At 33.8% G+C, this 19,917-nt stretch overlaps 3 protein-coding genes across 5 annotated transcripts; 1 reads left to right on the top strand and 2 right to left on the bottom strand.

Moving 5' to 3' along the window:
* The first annotated feature begins 179 nt into the window (after positions 1-179).
* On the top strand, positions 180-3,089 carry LOC100183858 (stress-induced-phosphoprotein 1-like). Of its 2 annotated transcripts, none has more exons than XM_026834405.1 (6): positions 180-254; positions 542-625; positions 811-951; positions 1,451-1,592; positions 2,004-2,145; positions 2,594-3,089. In XM_026834405.1, exons 1-6 carry the CDS (start codon positions 246-248, stop codon positions 2,715-2,717), a joined length of 642 nt encoding a protein of 213 aa, XP_026690206.1. In that variant the 5' UTR covers positions 180-245; the 3' UTR covers positions 2,718-3,089. The 2 variants fall into 2 exon arrangements, with proteins under 2 accessions (XP_026690206.1, XP_002128295.2); XM_002128259.5 differs by lacking the exon at positions 180-254 and adding an exon at positions 343-464.
* LOC100186234 (protein-glutamine gamma-glutamyltransferase K) lies at positions 3,086-12,323 on the bottom strand. Of its 2 annotated transcripts, none has more exons than XM_002128398.4 (15): positions 12,166-12,323; positions 10,171-10,359; positions 9,700-9,856; positions 9,174-9,280; positions 8,935-9,053; positions 8,316-8,444; positions 7,847-8,036; positions 7,562-7,682; positions 6,424-6,572; positions 5,979-6,086; positions 5,642-5,857; positions 5,002-5,190; positions 4,446-4,609; positions 3,907-4,043; positions 3,086-3,514 (listed from the first exon to the last, which is right to left on the bottom strand). In XM_002128398.4, exons 1-15 carry the CDS (start codon positions 12,227-12,229, stop codon positions 3,367-3,369), a joined length of 2,187 nt encoding a protein of 728 aa, XP_002128434.1. In that variant the 5' UTR covers positions 12,230-12,323; the 3' UTR covers positions 3,086-3,366. The 2 variants fall into 2 exon arrangements, with proteins under 2 accessions (XP_002128434.1, XP_018667124.1); XM_018811579.2 differs by lacking the exon at positions 12,166-12,323 and adding an exon at positions 10,742-10,957.
* A 1,119-nt stretch (positions 12,324-13,442) lies between these two features.
* LOC100181490 (stress-induced-phosphoprotein 1) lies at positions 13,443-19,607 on the bottom strand. The gene is made up of 12 exons (XM_002128839.4): positions 19,447-19,607; positions 19,258-19,335; positions 18,822-18,953; positions 18,435-18,576; positions 17,637-17,793; positions 17,218-17,386; positions 16,163-16,392; positions 15,643-15,860; positions 15,188-15,349; positions 14,603-14,739; positions 14,160-14,299; positions 13,443-13,727 (listed from the first exon to the last, which is right to left on the bottom strand). Exons 1-12 carry the CDS (start codon positions 19,447-19,449, stop codon positions 13,655-13,657), a joined length of 1,641 nt encoding a protein of 546 aa, XP_002128875.1. The 5' UTR covers positions 19,450-19,607; the 3' UTR covers positions 13,443-13,654.
* Between the last annotated feature and the right edge of the window lie 310 nt (positions 19,608-19,917).

Raw genomic sequence — 19,917 nt, forward strand, 5'->3', positions numbered from 1 at the left:
CCGACCCTACTACATCATTAAATGAGGGGTCCGTCAAAGAAAATTAAAACTAAGCCTCGTCTGACGAGTGTCGCCCATCCCAGCCCCTACAATCACATTCTGAGGCAGACGGCGCTTCTGATGGGACAAATATACAAACTCGGCTTTCGGTAGGTAGCGACACAACACCGTTCATCTACATACAACAGAGGCGAAGCGGAACTACCCCGCTTTGATAACAGGCAGTGCCGTGGAAACGCCGTTGTATGGCTTTGGTAATTCAAAAGTTATAAGTCAGTTCAAAAAGCTCATTTAATACATTAGCAATATTAGTTCAAATTACTTAATGTTTTTTGATTGCAGACTGCTGTTATACGTTGTCAGAAATATTGCCTGGTTTTTCTTAGCCCATCTTATAATTGATTTCATCGGATCTCTAGGCCTTCTACATTCGCTGGAGAATATTCAATTCAAAATCAATTATGGCAAGCATTAGTGATATAATTGCCTAATTAAAATCTAAATTCAAGGCATATATTAAACTGAATCCGTTTTTGTCTAGGCGACAGTGCAAGGTTTATTGTCAAACGGGAACCAAGCTTTAGAAGATGGAAAGTTACAAGAGGCAATTGATTTTTATTCTAAGGTAATCTTATATTTGCTTTAAGATTAATATTGGTAAAATATGAAACCTAATTTGTATATCGTAATTATAATTTAAACTAATATGCCAACATTTTGGAATATGATATATTATAGCCTACATGTAGGCTAGGCCTATATTTAATTTGTTACCTTTATGCTTTATAATTTATTTCCTATATATTATAGGGAATTGAGCAAGATACTTCAAAAGCAAAGTCCCATCTTCTATATGAAGGTAGATCCCATGCTTATACGGATAATAAGGAATATACTAAAGCCAAGGATGATGCAATTGAAGTGATCAAATTAAAGCCAGAATGGGGAATGGTTGGTGTTCGATTTTTGGCACATTTTTGTCTAATCTTATATTTGTGTATCACAAAAAAAACACCCCAAAATAATTACCCATTAAGTTACATGCGTGGGTGGTAAAGATTTGTATCAAAGAAAATTAACTCTAGGACTTTATTGTTTTGTGTTAGATCTAACTATTGTACTAGTCTGAGCAGTCTCAAATCCACCTACACAATTAAACAATCAACATAGAGTGGCAATAGACTAAGCAGTATGCTACCGGAAATTAACACTGTGTATGGAACTACAAATAGAAAACAACACTATAACACACATAGGCACCTAATTTAATAAATGTAAGGGAGATAGTGATACTTAGACTGTGGTATACACTCTTGTGAAATTATTCCAATACCATTTAAAGTTGGTTGTAATATTTACTTATCCCTAAATTTAACACCTAATTACATTGTGTACTACATACTACCGTTGTGTAATAGATAATCTTATAAAACTGTGATTTTGACTGCAGGGTTACTACAGAAAAGGCATTGCACTTGAGGGACTTGAGAATTATGCAGAAGCAATGGAAGCGTATGATGAGGGGTTGAAACAGGACTCGATGAATGAAGACTTGAAAACGGCAAGCAAAGAATGCAGTGCAAAGTTAGCTAGTAAGTAAATCTGCTATTTCCTGATAAATAAAAGCTTAATTTGTAAATGTCCAACCTAGAGTTTCTTGAACTTTCTGTGCAAATGCCAACAAAACTTTACATTATTTTTTTTAAGAAAATTTTTCTAGATAAAAAATGAAATTAAAAGCAGAAATACTTAAACAGATTACTCAATGTCTGTATCCTGCTTGCAACCATGACAAATATTAGTAAAGCTGTGCTCGTATCGTTAACTTATTTGAAAATACTATTTTTTACAGTGACGTAACATTTTACAACATTTCTTATGTCATAAAAAAGACGAACAATTAATTTTCTGACAGTTTTTTAAAAAGTTTTTGAAGTTTAAAATCCATCAGAAAATTTAGATTTGTTTATTATAGTTTCTTGTTTTTATTTTATCTTGGACAGATATTCTACCAAATCCCTTTTCGGAACTCAAAGAAATTGTCTCGGAGTTGAAAGCCCACAAGGACACCAAAGATTATTTTAAGCACTCATGGTATGAAGAAATGCTCAAGGACTTGAGTGAGAATCCAAGAAAACTTACAGAGTAAGATTTTTTAAATATTTTAATAAATGAATGATTTTTAAAAAGTGTAGCAATGTTCTTTTCATATAAAAGTGACTACAAATACACATTGTGAGCAATTATTTTTGTTGTTTTGCATTTTAGTTGACCATTTTGACAACTCGTTTTTGACTACTAGGGAAACAATCAAATTTAACTATCTTAGGACTTACAATGATAGCAATCTTATGGGTTGTATAGTTCTTAGCTATACATTAAAAAGTATTCAAATTCTAAAAAATAATCACCTACAATTGCCACAAAGTTATATATGTGGTAACTAGGTACGAGCGGGACAAGGTTAGTAAAAAAGAATGTACATGTTTTAACGACTTTTATTGCCCCACAATAGGAGGATAAAAAGTTTACATTCATTTAAACCCTGTATCTTTAGGATAAGACCATTTTAACAATCGTGTTAATTTGACAGGTATGTTCAAAAGCCTGAGATGCAAAAAACACTAAGTGCTTTGCTTGGGTTTGATTTGATGGCGGAAAATGATGAGAATACACCTGGACCAAGTGGCTTGGCTATAGCTGGAACATCACAGTAAAGAATCTATAAGTACTGCTGTGACTTAGTGACTAATTATGTCAATATATTCTTCAATATCCGCTGTATATTTCTTATTATCTGTAAAATGTGCTCTTAACTTTTCTAAACTTTTACCACTTTTTTTAGTTCACACAATAAGTTCAAGAAGGTTTATATTTCGTGCACTTTTTATTCAAGTTTTTTTCTTCACTTGGTGTGTAACACTTTTTCTGTGATTAAGGTTATGGATTTAGTATATGTTGTATGCCTATGCATTAATTGTCATATTTCATGCAACCGTGATTTGATTCCTGTATTGATGTCCTTCTTCCAACAGATTTTGTTTGTTGTGAATTTAAAATTTGTTAAATAAATAAATTCGAAATGCAAAGTTCTTTTTATTTTATTTACAAATTACTGGCGATTGAATAAACATGAAACTATTAGTAATGTGAACAAAATTTAAATGAACAATGTTAAAAATATAAGTAGCATTTGAATATAAAATGCATTACGTTATGCAAAAGTCGTAAATAAATACCGCTTCAAAAAATTACAACGTTATAATCCAACAGTCTAGCGTTGTCGTTTGTTTTGGCAGATCAGTGTCTGTAAAGTGGTACAGGTCTTGCTTGATAAAAATGCGGCCTTTGGTGCCTGCTCCTGCTTCAAGAACTTACAACTTCTACGTCAATGAAGTTTTTCAAATCCTTTACTTGTTTTGCATCAACGTCAACCAGAATTGATTTTTTTCCGACTTTTTTTGGTTGAATGGGAAAAGAGAATTGAGCTGTACCTCCAGCTACAACATTACGACTGCAAAAAATCATTGTATCAGTTATATAATACACTTTTTATAGGTGGATTCACTGTATTAATTGGCTGCTTCGGTACAATGATGTTTCGGTACAATGTGTTTGCATAATAGGCAAGTTGCTACTGAAGCACTGGCACTGACCAAAATAGTGAGCCTAAATAAAAAAAAAATTAACCAAAAACGATCAGATGAATAGCCTGTTGTCTCAAATTAGAAGTAAACAAATGTGTTTAAATAACCAAGTTAATCAACACTTGCTAACGGAACAATTTATTGAGCACAGTATTGGTCTTATATTTGGATCTTTCAGTGAGAAAAGTAAAAAAAAAATAATTGTATAGAATTTCTACAACAATAAAACAATGAAAATTTTAAACCATGAAGAATATACTTTAGTTTCCGTGTAAGAGGTTCGCTCAGTCCAGGCCCTTCTAAAGTAACAACAACGTTTGTGAGTCTTGTTGGCAGTGGATTCGAGAAGTTCACTAAAACCTGATATTCTTTATTGATTTGTAGCGTGTTTTCTACCTGTATTGTAATACACAGTTTGATAAACCTTCTTGGTATCAAATGGTGATGTATGCTATTGGACCTGAAAAGCACCTGGGACATCACTGGTGCAAATATAAGTGGTGATAGTTCAAAAACTATAAGTTTTTTAAAGAAAAAAAAATTTAAAACTCTGCTTAGTAGGGGACAAATCTAAAAAAAAGGAAAAACAGGGGTGTACACCGATTATAAAGTTTGAATTCAGTTCCCTTTAACACTGTAGTTGCCCTCTTTTAGACCCTTTTGGGCCCTTCACCAAACAATCAATTTAACAAATTTTTAAATGTTGCTCCTTATTCTATATAAAATATTTAATAGGTGTATTAATAAAGTAAATTGGTTATATCAAGGCTATAACTAATACACCATTGACTACGAGACCTGTATATCTATTGCTTCCTTGTTGTCAAGTCGAAACTCATAGCTATCAGCAAACATCTTGCCAGTCTCTTTCACTTTGACAACAGCTGAGAGTCGTAAAGAATTGAGATCGACAAGTTTGCCGTTGTAGTCACTAAACATTACATTGAAGTCACGGGAGACAGCTGAAATTTGGTTTTGTTGATTATTTTATTTTTTAATGTAATTTGACCTTAGTGTGGCTTGTGTTTTGGATTTCACCCATAGCAAAACTTTTTTAATTAATTTTACTATAGCATGAATTCTCCAACTTTTAGAGTTAGGACAAACTTGGATCATTTGGAGCTATTTGCGCAACACTAAATTTAAAAAACTTTAAAATTTGCAGTTTTAAATCACATATGCCAAAACTTTAAAACAAAGAAATTGGTAATTAGTGTTCACACTACACTTTATTGCTATGGCATGCAGTGTAGAACCTATAGCTATGCCATACACATTGTGCAAAATTAAATTTTAGTTTTTTAAAAGTCAGTGCAGAGTTATTTAAACACCTCACACGGACTTTTGGACCTACTTGAATTTGTATCAACAGGAATAGCAGAAAATCGCTGTCTTTTGATGAACCTTCTCTTTTCACCAGTGTATAATGTTGAGTGCAGAACAGCAGAAATATCGACTGTCACTTTTTCAGCAGAATCGTTCTGTGCTGTGATCACGATAGCAAAACCATCCCCATTTCGTATGTTAGGTGCAGTAGAGAAATCTAGAGCAAATTAAAGTACCTTAATTTTAACTACGTATTCTATTGATAATTTCTTTCTCTTTGCTGTTTTAATTAAATTGGTCTTTGTGGTCGTATGGAAAGAAATAAATATAAAAAATTGTTTTTTTTTGTTCTTTGTTTTATATGTACAGAGACGGTTTGTAATCTTTGGTGTCAAGTTGTAGTAGGTACAAGATAACACAACCCTGTCGTGTTTGAAATTCAATCTTATATTCAAACAATGACCCATTGAACAACTAGCCTACAACAACAATACAATAGAAAATACTTGTAAAAATACGAAAAGTGAACGAGTAGTCCGCAAATGGCATCAAAACCACTATAACTGCATTAACGCAGCAATATTTAACCACAGGTTTCATGGCGAGCATCACCGTCAAACTTTACCAATAAAGATAGAATATAACACCATAACAGACTCATGACCCACCAATGCTAACCCCTTTTCCTTCTTCTTCTACCGAGAGGAATCCAGCCTGGTATTCTGGTAAAGTTCCGAATGCATACGCTTTTTTAAAAGCCTCTCTTTCTTCGGCACTATCTTCAGTGTATTTGTACAAGTTCGTTACATCCAGTCTATCGTCGGTACCCACAGACTTTGTGCTGATGTATTTACCAACAGATTTTGGAAACCTCGATCCAAGGGCTGTATAGAAATATTATTTAAAAACATTATCAATTAATTTGTGACAACATATAGAATCTCTGGCACAAAGACATTTATTTGAAAAGTTTCACATTAGATTAATAGTCACACAGATACTCACTTTCAATTACATATTCTCCTCCTTCATCTTGCTTTACTATCCAATTTGTGCGATCTGAATTTACCTCAGCGAACACAAAAGCTGTTTCAAAACCCAAGTATACTTCCCCTGTTACAAAATATATATTGGTAAATACAACATAAGTAGTGTACGATTTTTGAGCTGAAATATCAGTATATAAAAGTATGTTGTCATTAGACAAAAGATAGGTGCAGCTACTGGTTTTAATATGAATTTATAACAACGCAAACTCTTAACCACATTTCGACATTTGTGTTAACCACAAGGAAAAATTTTACTATGCGCTTGCAATTAAAATCTTTGAAGACCTTCCTGGCTAAAAGAAGGATTATTAGCATTAAGCAATAACAAAGGAGCTGATTTAGAATTACGATATGCCTGGCAACAACACCTTATTGATTTTATTAGCGTAAAATATTGTTACCGTTTTTAATAGCAGTGAGAGGGGCCGGTCCAGTTTGATAAAGTCCAAGACTTATTTCTTGTGGAGTTGCATCCACTGCTTGCCAACCGTCGTAACCAGTTGGAAGATCGCCTCGTTTCATCCAACATTCGTTCCAAACATGAAAGTTCCTGTAAATTAAAATAGATTGCTAATAACAAACTGATTGACAGTTATAAGAAATGTGTAGTACTGTGGGGGTAAGATGGATAGCGATAGCACATAATATCCAATACTTTCTAACCGTATTTTTAACTAATAAAACACTCATTTTAAGTGTATGGTGAAAGGATATAGTAATATAATTCTGTAGTTTTGTTTTCAGTACTAAATGAGACGAAAAAGAATATGAAAAAACGGACCATCTTACCCCAACCTACTATATTTAGTTGTGTTTTCTGCATAAAGTATATTCCCGTACTACGAAATGTAAAGCTAATGCTTGTTTTACAAAACTTTTAAAAAACACTATGGACTGTAGTAAATATAGTTCAGGTGACAAGTTGAATCTGGGCTTGGTCCTGTATCAACACAGACTTAATGATAAACGACATTCTAATCTCACATAATTACGTTTGTATACACTGCTAGCCATTATGTTGACATGTGCATACCCCATAGTAAAATAAAAAAAAAAGGAGCGAAAGATGAATAAAAATATTTCAGACACCAAGACCAATGTATCCTATGTTACAGATTTCGTGTACGACCATGTCCTTATAAATATAGTAAGCACACAAAAAGCTACAGTAAGGTGGGACAAGTTTTTATTATTTTTTCTTAGCCCAACCGTAGACATGCGACTCTAAAAGAGCGTTGTTAATTGTTTAAAACAAGATCGGAAAATAAGGAATTTAAGTACCATTGGTATCCTATCTTACCCCACGGCGTTATATATAGTAGGGTGGGGGAAGATGGTACACCTTTAGCTCATAATATCCAAATATCCTGATCGTTTTTTAAACAATTACTAACGCTCTATGGAAGTCGTGAGAATATTGTTGTATAATTATTTGCATTTTCTTTGTTTACTACCAAATGGGACGGGAAATTAGAACAAAAGGGTGTTCCATCTCCCCTCACCCTACTATATCTTTATTTGTGCTTTAATTTACTTTACCAGACACTGTCTCCACCGAGATTAATTTCTTCTCCGCTCTCGTCAACGTAATTATCAATCGTCATACTGCCCTCTGTGTCGTGTGCTGAGGCAAAGTTCGTGACGCTTCTTGTTGGTATTCCTAAGCAAGAAAAACTGTTCAACCTTGTCCAAAATAAGCAACTGTTTGTAACTTTCCATGGGTGTCATTTTGTACAAAATAAGGGGAAATCAAATACAAGGAAAGCAATAGTAAATTGCTACACCAACAAACGGTTGAGTTATAGGTTCAAAACGTGTATATACCTAAGCTCCGTAGTACTGTTGTAACAAGACCAGAGAAAACCCAACACTGTCCATACGATACGGGCTTCCCCGTGTTGTAGTACTGCTGTAATATCTCCACACTTCCGTTCCATTTGGTAGGGGATACTCCGCCCGAATAGTCGCCGGACCAATTCCCGACCAAGACACCGTCATCGTCTTGAGCGTTTACCTTTATTCGTATTGCATATTTATTTATCACCAAAAGATTTTTAAAACCACACTGCTATTAACAGAATTACAGGCACAGAAACTATTCAGCTGAAACACTTCGTTTTCTACAAAAGATATCGACCATGATATGCAGCAAGAAATTCGGCTAGTATTTAACTGTCAATTGGTAATATATATTGTCAGAATTTGATCATTTTCTAACTTTGTTTACTCTGTTGCTGCATAGGTTATAGAAGCGTATTATAGGCTGGTTATTTTTATCACATGCCATACATACCATTGCTGATACAGCTCTAGAAATCCAAACTGGGTCGCCCCGCTTTTGAATCCACTTGTTCGGTTTCTCTTTTGCTCGCTTGTCTTTATCAAGTAGAAGCAATGAACATTCCAAAATATTTTCCTCAAACTAAAACAATTTTTTAGCAGTAAATATAGGCGCCTCGTATAATCATATTAACATTTCGTGTTTCTTATGCAACGAATCAAACGTCAGTACTCCTGGGCGCCTGTGCTATGGAAAAGCATTGTGTAATAAACACTTAATTCAACCCAGTGGTCACTAATTGGCTGTACAATTTTTCAGTCATATAACAAAATAAAAATAATTACCCTCTAAATCGGCAATTTAGTTTAGAAACTTTTTAGCGGCCACCAGTTATGAAAATACTGTGAAATACATTACTTATGTTATGCGATAGGCTACACTCGTATAGTAGGATGGGGGAAGACGGGTCACTTTCAGCACATAGTGTTCAAATAACCTGATCGTGTTTAAACAATTAACAACGGTCTATGGGAGTCGTGGAGATACGGTTTTATAATTCTTTGAATGTGTCCCATATTTCCCCACCCGACTACATAAAAATATAATGAAGTTTCTAAGCAAGTGACATCACCTGGCCAAAATTCCACTTTTTTCCACTGATTCGAACCTTTGAACCTCTGTATACTATCCCAAGATCATTCAAACAATATTCTTCACGTTCAGCCTCGTTTTCCATGTACACTGAGTCCACTAAAACAGAAAAATAAAGGAAATTGAACTCCAAACGTACCAAGCAATGAACACGAAACAAGTAAAACTAATTGATTCGCTTGGCTGTAAGTAAAAAAACAAATGTATTGATTAACTAACATTTCGACCAAGGATTGAAAAGAATTGCCAACTCCGGTTCATTGTCACGTGTTGTAACCGATTCCCCACTTTCTAGTTGGCTGGTGAATTCAACCACTGACTTGTATCTGGTGAAATAGAAAAAAAAAACGCTTAGTAAGAACAACATATAGTACTGTGGGGGAAGATGGGACACCTTTAGTACATTATATCCAAATATCCTGATCGTGTTTTAAACAATTAACAGCACTCTTTGGAAGTTGTGAGAACAAGGTTTTCTAACTCTTTGAGTGTTTTTTGTTTGACACCAAATGAGACAAAAATAGAATGAAAACGTGTTCCATCTTCTCCCACCCTACTATATGACGATTATAGGAACTAATGGGCGTCAAGTGTAATAAAAAGATTGATGAGAACACATAGGGCCACATATATAAACACGAACGATTTTTGGGACCTATGTACGTGCCCAACAATAACAGTTATTCAGTAAAAAAACACAAGGGCCTCTTAGGTAAATAAGTAAAAATAAAATTTAGCTACTCACTTGCCGACCAACGCTTTAGGTGGAATGTTCACTGTAAACGTAACCAAGAACGTTTCATCTTCTTCGTGAGTTATAACCATTCCCCACTTTGTTGGGTCAAGTGTAGCAACCAGTGGACAGCGAACTTTAGTTTCGTTCATCAACTGTGAACCCGTACCTGCATTTACATATCACATTGTAATTCTCTGTTAAATTTACACAACTTTGGTTTATTAACCTTTTTATTGTATAGTAGTTTATTGTATAATAGGTAAAATGGTTCATACTTTCATTCTCTATTATTGACCTATTTTGTATTAAACAAAGATATTTTCAGAATTTCCTTACGATTCTAAAAGAATGTGGTTAATTGGTTAAAACAGTAGGAAATATGCGATAATGTGTTGTTAACGGTAACCCATCTTACCCCACAGTACTACATTATTTTGTTTGATGTCAAAATCTACAAATTAACGAACACAGTCAATATACCTAAGCTGAGTTCCAGTACTACCCGATCTGCTGTTTTGTGGAATTTTCTCTGGAATTTCATTTTCATCGTGAAGGTCTGGGCACGGCGTAAAATCAGATATTTCGCAGAGTATTCGGTGGTGTGGTGGTCGGAGGCATTTTCTGATGACATCCAGTCGCAGTCCACCGTTTTCAGCTGCAGGCCTTCGACTAAAAGCACGTAGCACAGTTAAAATAACGCAGCAAGGCTAATAAGTAACCGTACGTGCGAATAGTTGGCATAGTTTGGTAAATATCAAGACGTAATGATGAAAAAAACGCCCCATATAATATAGTAGGGTGGGGGATATAAGACTCCTTATCATATTATTTTCTGGTCCCATTTGGTAGTAAACAAAGAAAATTCAAAAAATTATAAAACCGTATCCTCATGACTCCCATATAGACCGTTGTTAATTGGCTAAAACGCGATTAGGATATTCGGATATTATGTGCTAAAAATGACCTATCTTTCCCCACTCTAATATACATTACATACACATACAAGTATTTGAAATTCAGTTAGAACTTAAGTGTTTTTATATGAACTAACCGTTCGCTGCTATGCTACCAGAGGAAAAGCAACAAAAACAACTTAAACATGATTTTCGTTTTCTTCTACGTTTGTTAGTGTTTACTTGCTGCTGTTGTTGTTGTTGTTGTTGTTGCATGGTGCTTTTATATAGTTTACCATTTAACTACAAGCTTTTGGTCCTATTCTACTTCTGACTCGTACAAAACACATATAAAGTAAAGCGAATAAATTCTCCTATTATGTGGTCTACAGACGCTTTGGTCAAAATAGGTAACTTGATCCAGCATTTACAACTGGTATTGTACTGTGTGTCTGTATAATATAAAATCCGTTCACTCAGATGTTTGACGCAATTTGTTTTTCAACGAGAAAGTTGTTATTATAGTCATGAATGGAAGTCTCAAATGAATGAAGTGTAGCCACAAGCAATGGCAGTAGAGCTTTCATGAAAGAGGTCTGTGACGCAAGTCATGTGAAAAAACAGGCCTTGCGTATTACGCAAGACTTTCTAAAGAAAGCATGACAGAATTAAATATTTCGTCAACGTTCGGATGCTTTAGCATTTAGCAATAATGAGACCAAACAATAGAGTATTGAAATATACAAATTGAATTTTGAGAGGCAACAAACACACACAATAGCGCAATTTATGCAGAACGCCCATTTCTTTATAGCTTATATGCTTCTGTATGAAATTGCATCCCAATTGTGTTATTTTATGATCATGTTTGATGATATTTTACTGCTCACATTTTAACCAAACTGATTCTCATAAAACAGTTTATGATCGTATTAAATCAATGTATTGGGATACATATTCGTTAGATTTTTGCGGGACAACGCTCGAATTGAGAGATGCCATATAAGAAAATGCGTGTGTTGCAACAATAGTTATCATAATCGGAACGTTTTACCTCAAAAAGAAGAATTTTTTTTTAGGTTGCTTAAGTTGAAAAGAAAAACGTCTAAAAGTTTTCACACCTGCTTACTTTAACAGGGTTATATAACGAATCTTTTAATTGTATGGACGTACAATATAACGTTTAGACTTAAAGCAATAAAATAGTTTCGCCCGTAAACAATCCAATAACAAATGGCAAATAGTCCCCGCGGTGTTTAATATAAATCAATTTCAAAATATGCGGAAATATATTGTATGGGGTGGGAGAAGATGGGACACCTTCCTATTGTATATTCGCATTCTATTTGGTAGTAAACAAAGTACATTTGCTCATTTATGAAACAGCACCCTTCTATAGATTGTTGTTTATTGTTTAAAACACGATCAGGATATTTGGATAATATGCTACAGGTGTCCCGTGTTGCCCCACAGTAATATACCTATTTCCAATTTTACACAACAATTTTTAAACTTTTTCCTATTTAATAAAGTTTCACCGAATATGTTATTTTAAAGTTGATCGCAATACGCAAAGTGTTACCTGGTTTTGGTTCTTCCGGTGCTCCTATGCATTGACATTTCTTTAGGCGGCCAAAGAACGACATGACTTTAGTTTCAGCAAACAAAACTACGCTACTGCAGAATTAGCACTTGTGTGATAACTAATCTAATCAAGAACAGATGCGGGGCTAGTTGCCTGTAAGTTGCAAGTAATAATAGAGATGAAGTAATCTTGCTTGGATTATGGTATGCAGTCGCGTACCACAACAGTTACGAGCTCGAAATAAAACCATTAATAATAGCGGTATATACCGTCGCAGTTCGTGACCTATACCTGTCAAGCTAAATCATTATCGTTTTCGTGTACTATTTGCCTGAGGGGTATCATTTAATGCTGGTCTATAATGTATAGGCTTAACATGCACTTTCTATTCTGGTAAAGCAATATATATTTAAAGTTTAAAATATCCTTGCCTATCTAGTCTTTATTTATTTGTATACCCAGGTATTATTTAAGTTTATTACGATTTTCACTCGAATAAAAACTGCATATTGAAATCAGACGATCCGGCGTTTTGAATTGCTTTTAATGCAATCTTGATAAAATAGTTTTCTCTGCCTGGGGCTCTGTGTTTAATATGAGATACTGCAGTGTATTGTCCATTTAAAGTGGTACACACCGTTGCAATCGCAATACAAACTTAATACTACATCTCAATTCTAGCTACAAAACACCCCGCCTTGGCCGTTACAACCACAAGCATATAACAACACTGAACTGCGACGCATTCATGTGTACGATCTAACGAGTCTAACCCCTCGTCTCGTCTATTTTACAATCTTACGGTTCGTGGCGTTACGCTTGCTGCACCGCCGGCATTCGGCGTTTTACGGTTGTTGATACCATTTTTGACCGAAAACGTAACTAAACTCTGCTATATCGCTGTAACTACGTTATACCAGCTGTATAAAACTATTAAAAAATACTTTTACGCTTACATAATTACTTTTAGGAGAATCCCATTATAAAGTACTGGTCAGTCGATAATACGAGTTGGTTTAACAATATTTGCTTCGTTGCTTCAACAACAAAGCGGTATTTGCTTAAAGGCGGATAAAGCTGCCAAAATGAGATCGCCCGTGGACGATTGCCATACGTTCTATAACCAGGAAATAAAACTTTACGCTCTTGGAATAGAATGCCTTTGTGGTCTTTGAAGTTTAACAGCGTACATGGAATGTCGTTCGACTCGTAGGCAGCAAATTCTTTCCCTGAATCATCGTAGGGTGCGACATTTCGGAATCAGATTACCAGCGTTTTATGAATGCAGCAGAATTTTATTGTTACACATATGTTAACACCGGGCGAATTCGCGCGGCTTTTTTACGGCTCTATAAAGCCGAGATATGAAGTTGAATGAAACGGCTTGAACGAATCACTTTAAATTACATTTTTTCCTTGGCGATTGGGTTGTTCACAACAGATAGTTTATCAGTTTATGTTAAGTCTGTACATCGTTTGGTTTCTATCAACGAATGGACAAAATTCCAACATCAAGCAGTTTCTGAATATTTTTCGCGACTTGTGGATTTTTTAAATGCCTGAAAACAAAATTGTGTTATTATTAGTTACTATAAACAAATAAAAAATAATTTATAGTAGGGTGAGGGAAGATGGGACATCTTTTTATTCTTATTTTTTGTCCCATTTGCTAGTAAACAAAAACATTTTAGGAATTATAAAACCGTATCCTCACGACTCTCATTGACCGTTGTTACTTGTTTAAAACACAATCAGAATATTTGGATATTATGTGCTAAAGGTCTTCCCCCACCCAACTGTATACAAAAAAAACTTTACATAGTATGTTGGGGTAAGGCAGATACAAAACTTATTAAATATTTTTTGTTTACGGGAATGATAAAAAAGAATAAAATCATGAACCATCTTACCCCAACCTATAATATTACAATTTCCTACTATATATTATAAACTACATTAATATTAATTTTTGATCCATTTAAAAAACTGACTCTTGCAAAGCCTTTGGATCCCTTTGAATTTGCTCCAGTATCATCTTCATGGCAGGATCGCTCATTATTCTTCCAACTTCCGGATCATTTTGAACTCGCTTCTGAACTTCTTTAGGATCGTTGCGGTTCTGGTAGTCGCTCTGTGAAAAAAAGTAAAATTTATTTTTGTTGAAATAAATATTTTTAAAAAAGTGGTTTTAAACCTTTTTTAGTAACCTAAATATTCGGCCTACATAAATAACAAAATTTACCGACTTACAAGTTACAACGTATGTAAGGTTTTAGGTGATTATATTGTGGATTTTTTCCGAGTGTTTTAGGTATGGGTGACAATTTTGATAACCCATGAGTACCCATTGAGTTAAACCAATTGTCGTTAAGCGACTTGCCCAAAACACTTCTGCCCACAATGGTAGCAGACTGAAAATGAATTAGTTTCTCACGTGTAAGCAACGCCTGCAGCCATCTGATGCTTCAGCATTGTTGGGATCAATGTCCATTGCCTTCTGGTAAGCATCCAGTGCACGGGAGAATTCTTTCATGGCTTCAAGTGCTCCTCCCTTGCGAATGTGGCCTTTGACTGGGAAGAAATAATAAGAATTAATTTTATTTAAATATATAGTTTTTTATTAAATAAAAATTTTTATTTAAAATTTGTGTAAAATTTTAATTAAAAACTATTTAAATGAAACATTGTTGCTCAAAATTAGGTGAAAAAAAATCTTGGTGACATATTTATAGTTGTTATTTTACAGCAGCATTAAAAAAGGTTTGTAAACCACTGTATTAGGTGACCAGCAAAATCAAATAGTAAATGATAATTCACTTTTTGGTCACGACCAAAGGATTAAAAAGCATTCTTGTAAATAAAATCATGGAATAGAAAGGTAGTGCCAAAATAAAAGTGTGCACGAGGTGCATTACATGTAAAATTTTAAAAACAATGAAAGAATTAAACATGTTTTTAACATGTCTATTGAACTTCAAATAAATATCAAAAATACAAAATACAGCAACTTATAACTCACTGAAACTTGGGTCTTTTTTGATGCATTCGTCACAATCTTTCAAAGCAAGTTGGAACTCAAGTAACTTCATGTAACACGCCGCACGGTTCGAATATAATGTTGCGTTTTCTGGGTCACGCTTAATGGCTTCTGAATAACGTTTCAACGCTTCAGGAAATTTACCTGGAAGAAAACAAAGAGGTCAAGTAAAAACACTGTTTCAATTTGCATTTTTTGTCAAACTACTTTTTTATTTTATGCAGGTGAGGAAGAATTTTGGCCAGGTTTGGCCCATTACTGTATGAAATCACTTAACATCTTTGTAAATAAACCATTCTCTTGCAAACACCTGTTTCAATTAAAAATTGCATTTTGTCAAACTACTTTTTCACTCTATGTGGGTGAGATTAATATCAAAAATATAGAATTGGAACCAGATTTGATCATTTGACCCATCACCATATGAAACCACTCACCCTCTTTGTAAAACTCGTTCCCTTTCTGTTTTTCCTCGAGTGATAACTCTGGATTGATATACGCAAGTCTTTCCTGCTCTGCTATGGCTTTCTCGCATTGCTGGAGCTTGGCTAGGACGTCCTTGGTTCGGTGCTCGGTGAGTGCCTTGTTGTAAAATTGGACAGCGCTCGTGTAATCTTTCTCTTTAACATAGGAGTTCCCAATGCGAGTAAAAGCTCTGTAAATAATGGACAGATAGATTAGATTCTGTTCCATAAGTTCCTAATAGTAATGTTATACATGTAGATTCAAGGCACAGAAAATGTTTTATTTTACAAATATATACAGTAGGCTATAATGTACACTGTTATTAAAAACAAAAAACATTACTTAACTTTTGGGGAACGTGTAATGCTATATGCAAATACCCATTTTAAAAAAATGTTCACAAAAATGCTTATAAAAATTTTTTTAATTATAATTGGTAAAAAGTAAATAATTCTTGTCCCTAATGGGTTAAAAATAATTTAAAACACTCACTTTGCAACAAGTTTATAATCGATGTGATTTTCTCGTCCGATCTCAATAGCTTTGTGGCAAGCCTCCCGACATTTCTCAAACTCATTCATTTCAAAGTAAACAGCAGCTTTGTTGGTGAGAAAGGTTATGTTAAGAGGGTCAAGGGTAAATGCTTTATCATAATGCTCCAATGCAGTTTGGAAGTCCTTCTTCTTGTATGCTGCATTTCCTAGGTCCTTCTCCTTAAGTGCCTGCAATGCGGGTTTAAATATTGAAAATGTTTTGTAATATGTATAGTAGGGTGGGGAAAATGGGACACCTTTTTATTCTATTTTCTCATGTTATTTAGTAGTAAACAAAGAAAATTCAAATAATGATAAAATTGTGTTTCACGACTCTCATAGATCGCTGTTACAATCAGAATGTTTGAATATTATGTCCCAAAGTTGTCCCATCTTTCCCCACTCTACTATATATTTTGTAATACAACATTTTAAACCTAAATAAATAAAGGTGTTTATAAATGTTTAAAAATATAGCGATGCATTAAATAAATATTATTCTTGTTTTACAACTTTCTAAAACTAAAAGTTCCCAAAATCTAAAGGTAAACCTAAAAGTGAAAAAAACTGAAAAAAGTGAAAGTGACTTGTATAGGTCATCGAAACGCCAACCTTTAAGATTACAATTAAAAATATGAATATTACAATTAAAAAGACAAAAATGCTTTTAGACTATAAGTATTTGTTGGCCTTGTTGATAAAAGTTGAAAGACAATTGATAAAGTAATGGTAGATGGAACATACACTTACTTAAGGCAGTTAATTATTAATATAATAACAAAGTTAGGTAATTTGCAGAACATGTTTTACATATTATTGTACTTTCTATTATACTTGACAATTTTTAAGGTTTAAAATTGTAAAAGTGAGAGTGCCGATTAATTGATGTAAAATAGCGCAACTGATATTTAACAGGGCTTTAAAAGCCAAAAAATGAAACATTTCGCACAACAAATATAACATCATTTAACGTATGTATTAAATTTAGGCATAATTGAAATTGGTTCAATTTACCTCATCCACATTTGCTGGTTTTGATTCTTCAGGGGGCGGGGTGGCTGGCTTAGCTTCTGCAGGCTTAGGCATTGGATCTACATCCATTGGTGCATCTCCATTAGCCATGGTTAAGTCAAACCCAAGCAGAACACTTAAGGTGCTTTGAATTCGTGGGTCTCCAATTCTCCTGTGTTGAAAGTAATGAATAATAAATCAACAGGTAATGGGAACTTGCCATTTCAATTGAATTTATAGAAAAGTGACACTTCTTTAAAAACTTACTATTACTACAATGGGTACAGCCTTTTACATAAATGTGAAAATCCCCAAATTGTTTTCAGGTGGAAAACTAAATTTTAAAAAAATATAAAGAATCCATATAATATATATAATGTATATATTTAATGTAAAAGAAACATATTGGTTTTTTAACATACGTGGCCAGTGATTGTGGGTTGTTATTTAGTTCTTTGAGCATATCCTCATAAGTTGGGTCGTTGAAAAAGTCTTTTGTTCTTGGATCATTCTGTAGTTTATTCCTAATTGCTTGGAGATTGGAAAATGGATTTGGGAGAGGCTGACTTCCAGCAGGGCCTGTTGGTGTAACATGTCATGCTTATTTAAATTTGCTCTGCTATTTTGCTAAGCATCATGTATGGAAAAAAATCAGTAGAATTTTCTTCTGGCATTTTTCTTCGGCACATTTTTTTGGATTTAAAATTTTGGTGATTTTCAAAGGGAACTCAATGAATTAATTACTAAGGCCATATGGTGTGACATGCCAGAGGATTTTGGAATCTGAGATATAAGCAAAAATTGCTACATGTGTCAGTAATCATAAACTTGTATATTGGATATTAAGCATCATGTGTGGTAAAATCAGTAGAATTTTCTTCCAGCATATTTTTTTTCGAATTTTTTATTGGAATATTTTTTAGGATTATAAATTTTACTGATTTTCAAAGGGATCTCAATGAATTAATAATTCTTATATTTCATATTCCTAAGGCCGTATGGTGTGACATGCCAGGGGATTTTGCAGTCTGAGATATAAGCAAAAATTGGTTCATGTGTCAGTAATCATAAAACTTGTATATTGGTTATTAATAGAAAATAGAAGTTTTTTAACATGTCCACATGTGTCTGAAGTCTGCACCCATAAAACTCGCAGATTTGTTATTAATAGAAAACCGTAGTTTTAACAACGTCATTAGTATAATTTAAGGATATATCACCTGTGAGCTCCTTCTCACATTGTTCCACTCCCTTCTTCAATTGCTCGTTCTGTGAATCATATTTCAAACCTTCTTCATAAGCCATCTTTGCTTCCTCGTATCTTTTCAAGAAGGCAAGAGCTGACCCCTTCCTTGAATAACCCTGTCAATGAAAAACATCTGTTATGAGTTTCTTTTTTTTTTTGAACGGTCATGCCAGACTGTAAAGTTTAAATTGTTCAATGTACATCTTTTTAAAGCCAATTTCAACTTTTTTTTATTTAAAAGAAATTTCTCTTTCCAAAAGAAATTTTATTTCAAATCTTACAAAAAAATCACGGATTTTGATACAAAATGAAGCTATTTTACCAATCTGGCCACCAAACAGAGCATAAGCATCCTTTATACCTTTCCCCAGTCTGGTCGGATTTCAATAACTTTTTCAGCATCTTGCAAAGCTTCACTGTATTGCTCATCACTGGAGTAAGCTGCTGATCTATTACTAAACAAGACATGGTTCTTGGGGTCAATCTTGATGGCCTGGACGTATAGAAAAGTTAAAACATTTGGCAAATACAAGCAATTATACCAGGGGTGAGAGATTTTAATGAATATATTAACCTTCAGATGTGTACAACGCTGACGTGAAATAGAAAAATAAGTAAACTTAAAAAATACACCAGGGGGTCAGGGATTACTGTATATTAATTGGGTGGGTTCTTTCTTGGCACACATTTTAATATGCATGACTCCACCATTTTTTTATTATTTATATAATATAGCCATTTTAAAAACATAAAAATGTTTTTTTATCAACTAAACAATTATGTAATATGTATAAAACCTCTGTGTAATGGCCAATTGCTTCTTTGTAATTTTTACTTTGCACAGCTGCATTTCCCTTTTTCTTCAACTCATCAGCCTGAACAAGAAGGCATTAACCGTTATTTAATTTATATTACTACACAGAGTAGCAACAACAAATCACTTTATTTTTTTTATTTGTGAATGGAAGAAATCGTAACATGCTTACCATGTCTAATTCCACTGTGTTGATACTTCTTTCGCTGGAATTATAATTAATTAACGATAAAAATGAACTTTAAATTTAGTTTTCTTTTTTTTAATATAGAAAAACACCGTCACACAAGTTGAAATATTAAACTCGTTTTAAAACACGCTGACAGAACAGTTCTCGAAAATTCGTTGCTGCTGCATCACAGAAAGATCTATACAGAAACATTTGCTTAATATGTAGTTTTAATGTCATTTAAGTAAACTTTTAACAAGTTAAAATTTAAATTTTAAAGATTATCATTATGCAGTGAGTTGTACAAGTATTTTAACCAAATTACGCTCACTTTAGTTGTTTTTTAGAAAAGCATATTTTGTAGCTGGAAACACTGTTTTGGAATTTCTAAAGGGAAAGTCCCTAATCTGTAATAATAACTTGAATGTTGAAAGTAAAACTGAAAAATTAAAGAATTGTTTTACTAAACAGGCA

This window comes from Ciona intestinalis, chromosome 4 (assembly GCF_000224145.3).
Source record: "Ciona intestinalis chromosome 4, KH, whole genome shotgun sequence".
Taxonomy (NCBI): Eukaryota; Metazoa; Chordata; class Ascidiacea; order Phlebobranchia; family Cionidae; genus Ciona; species Ciona intestinalis.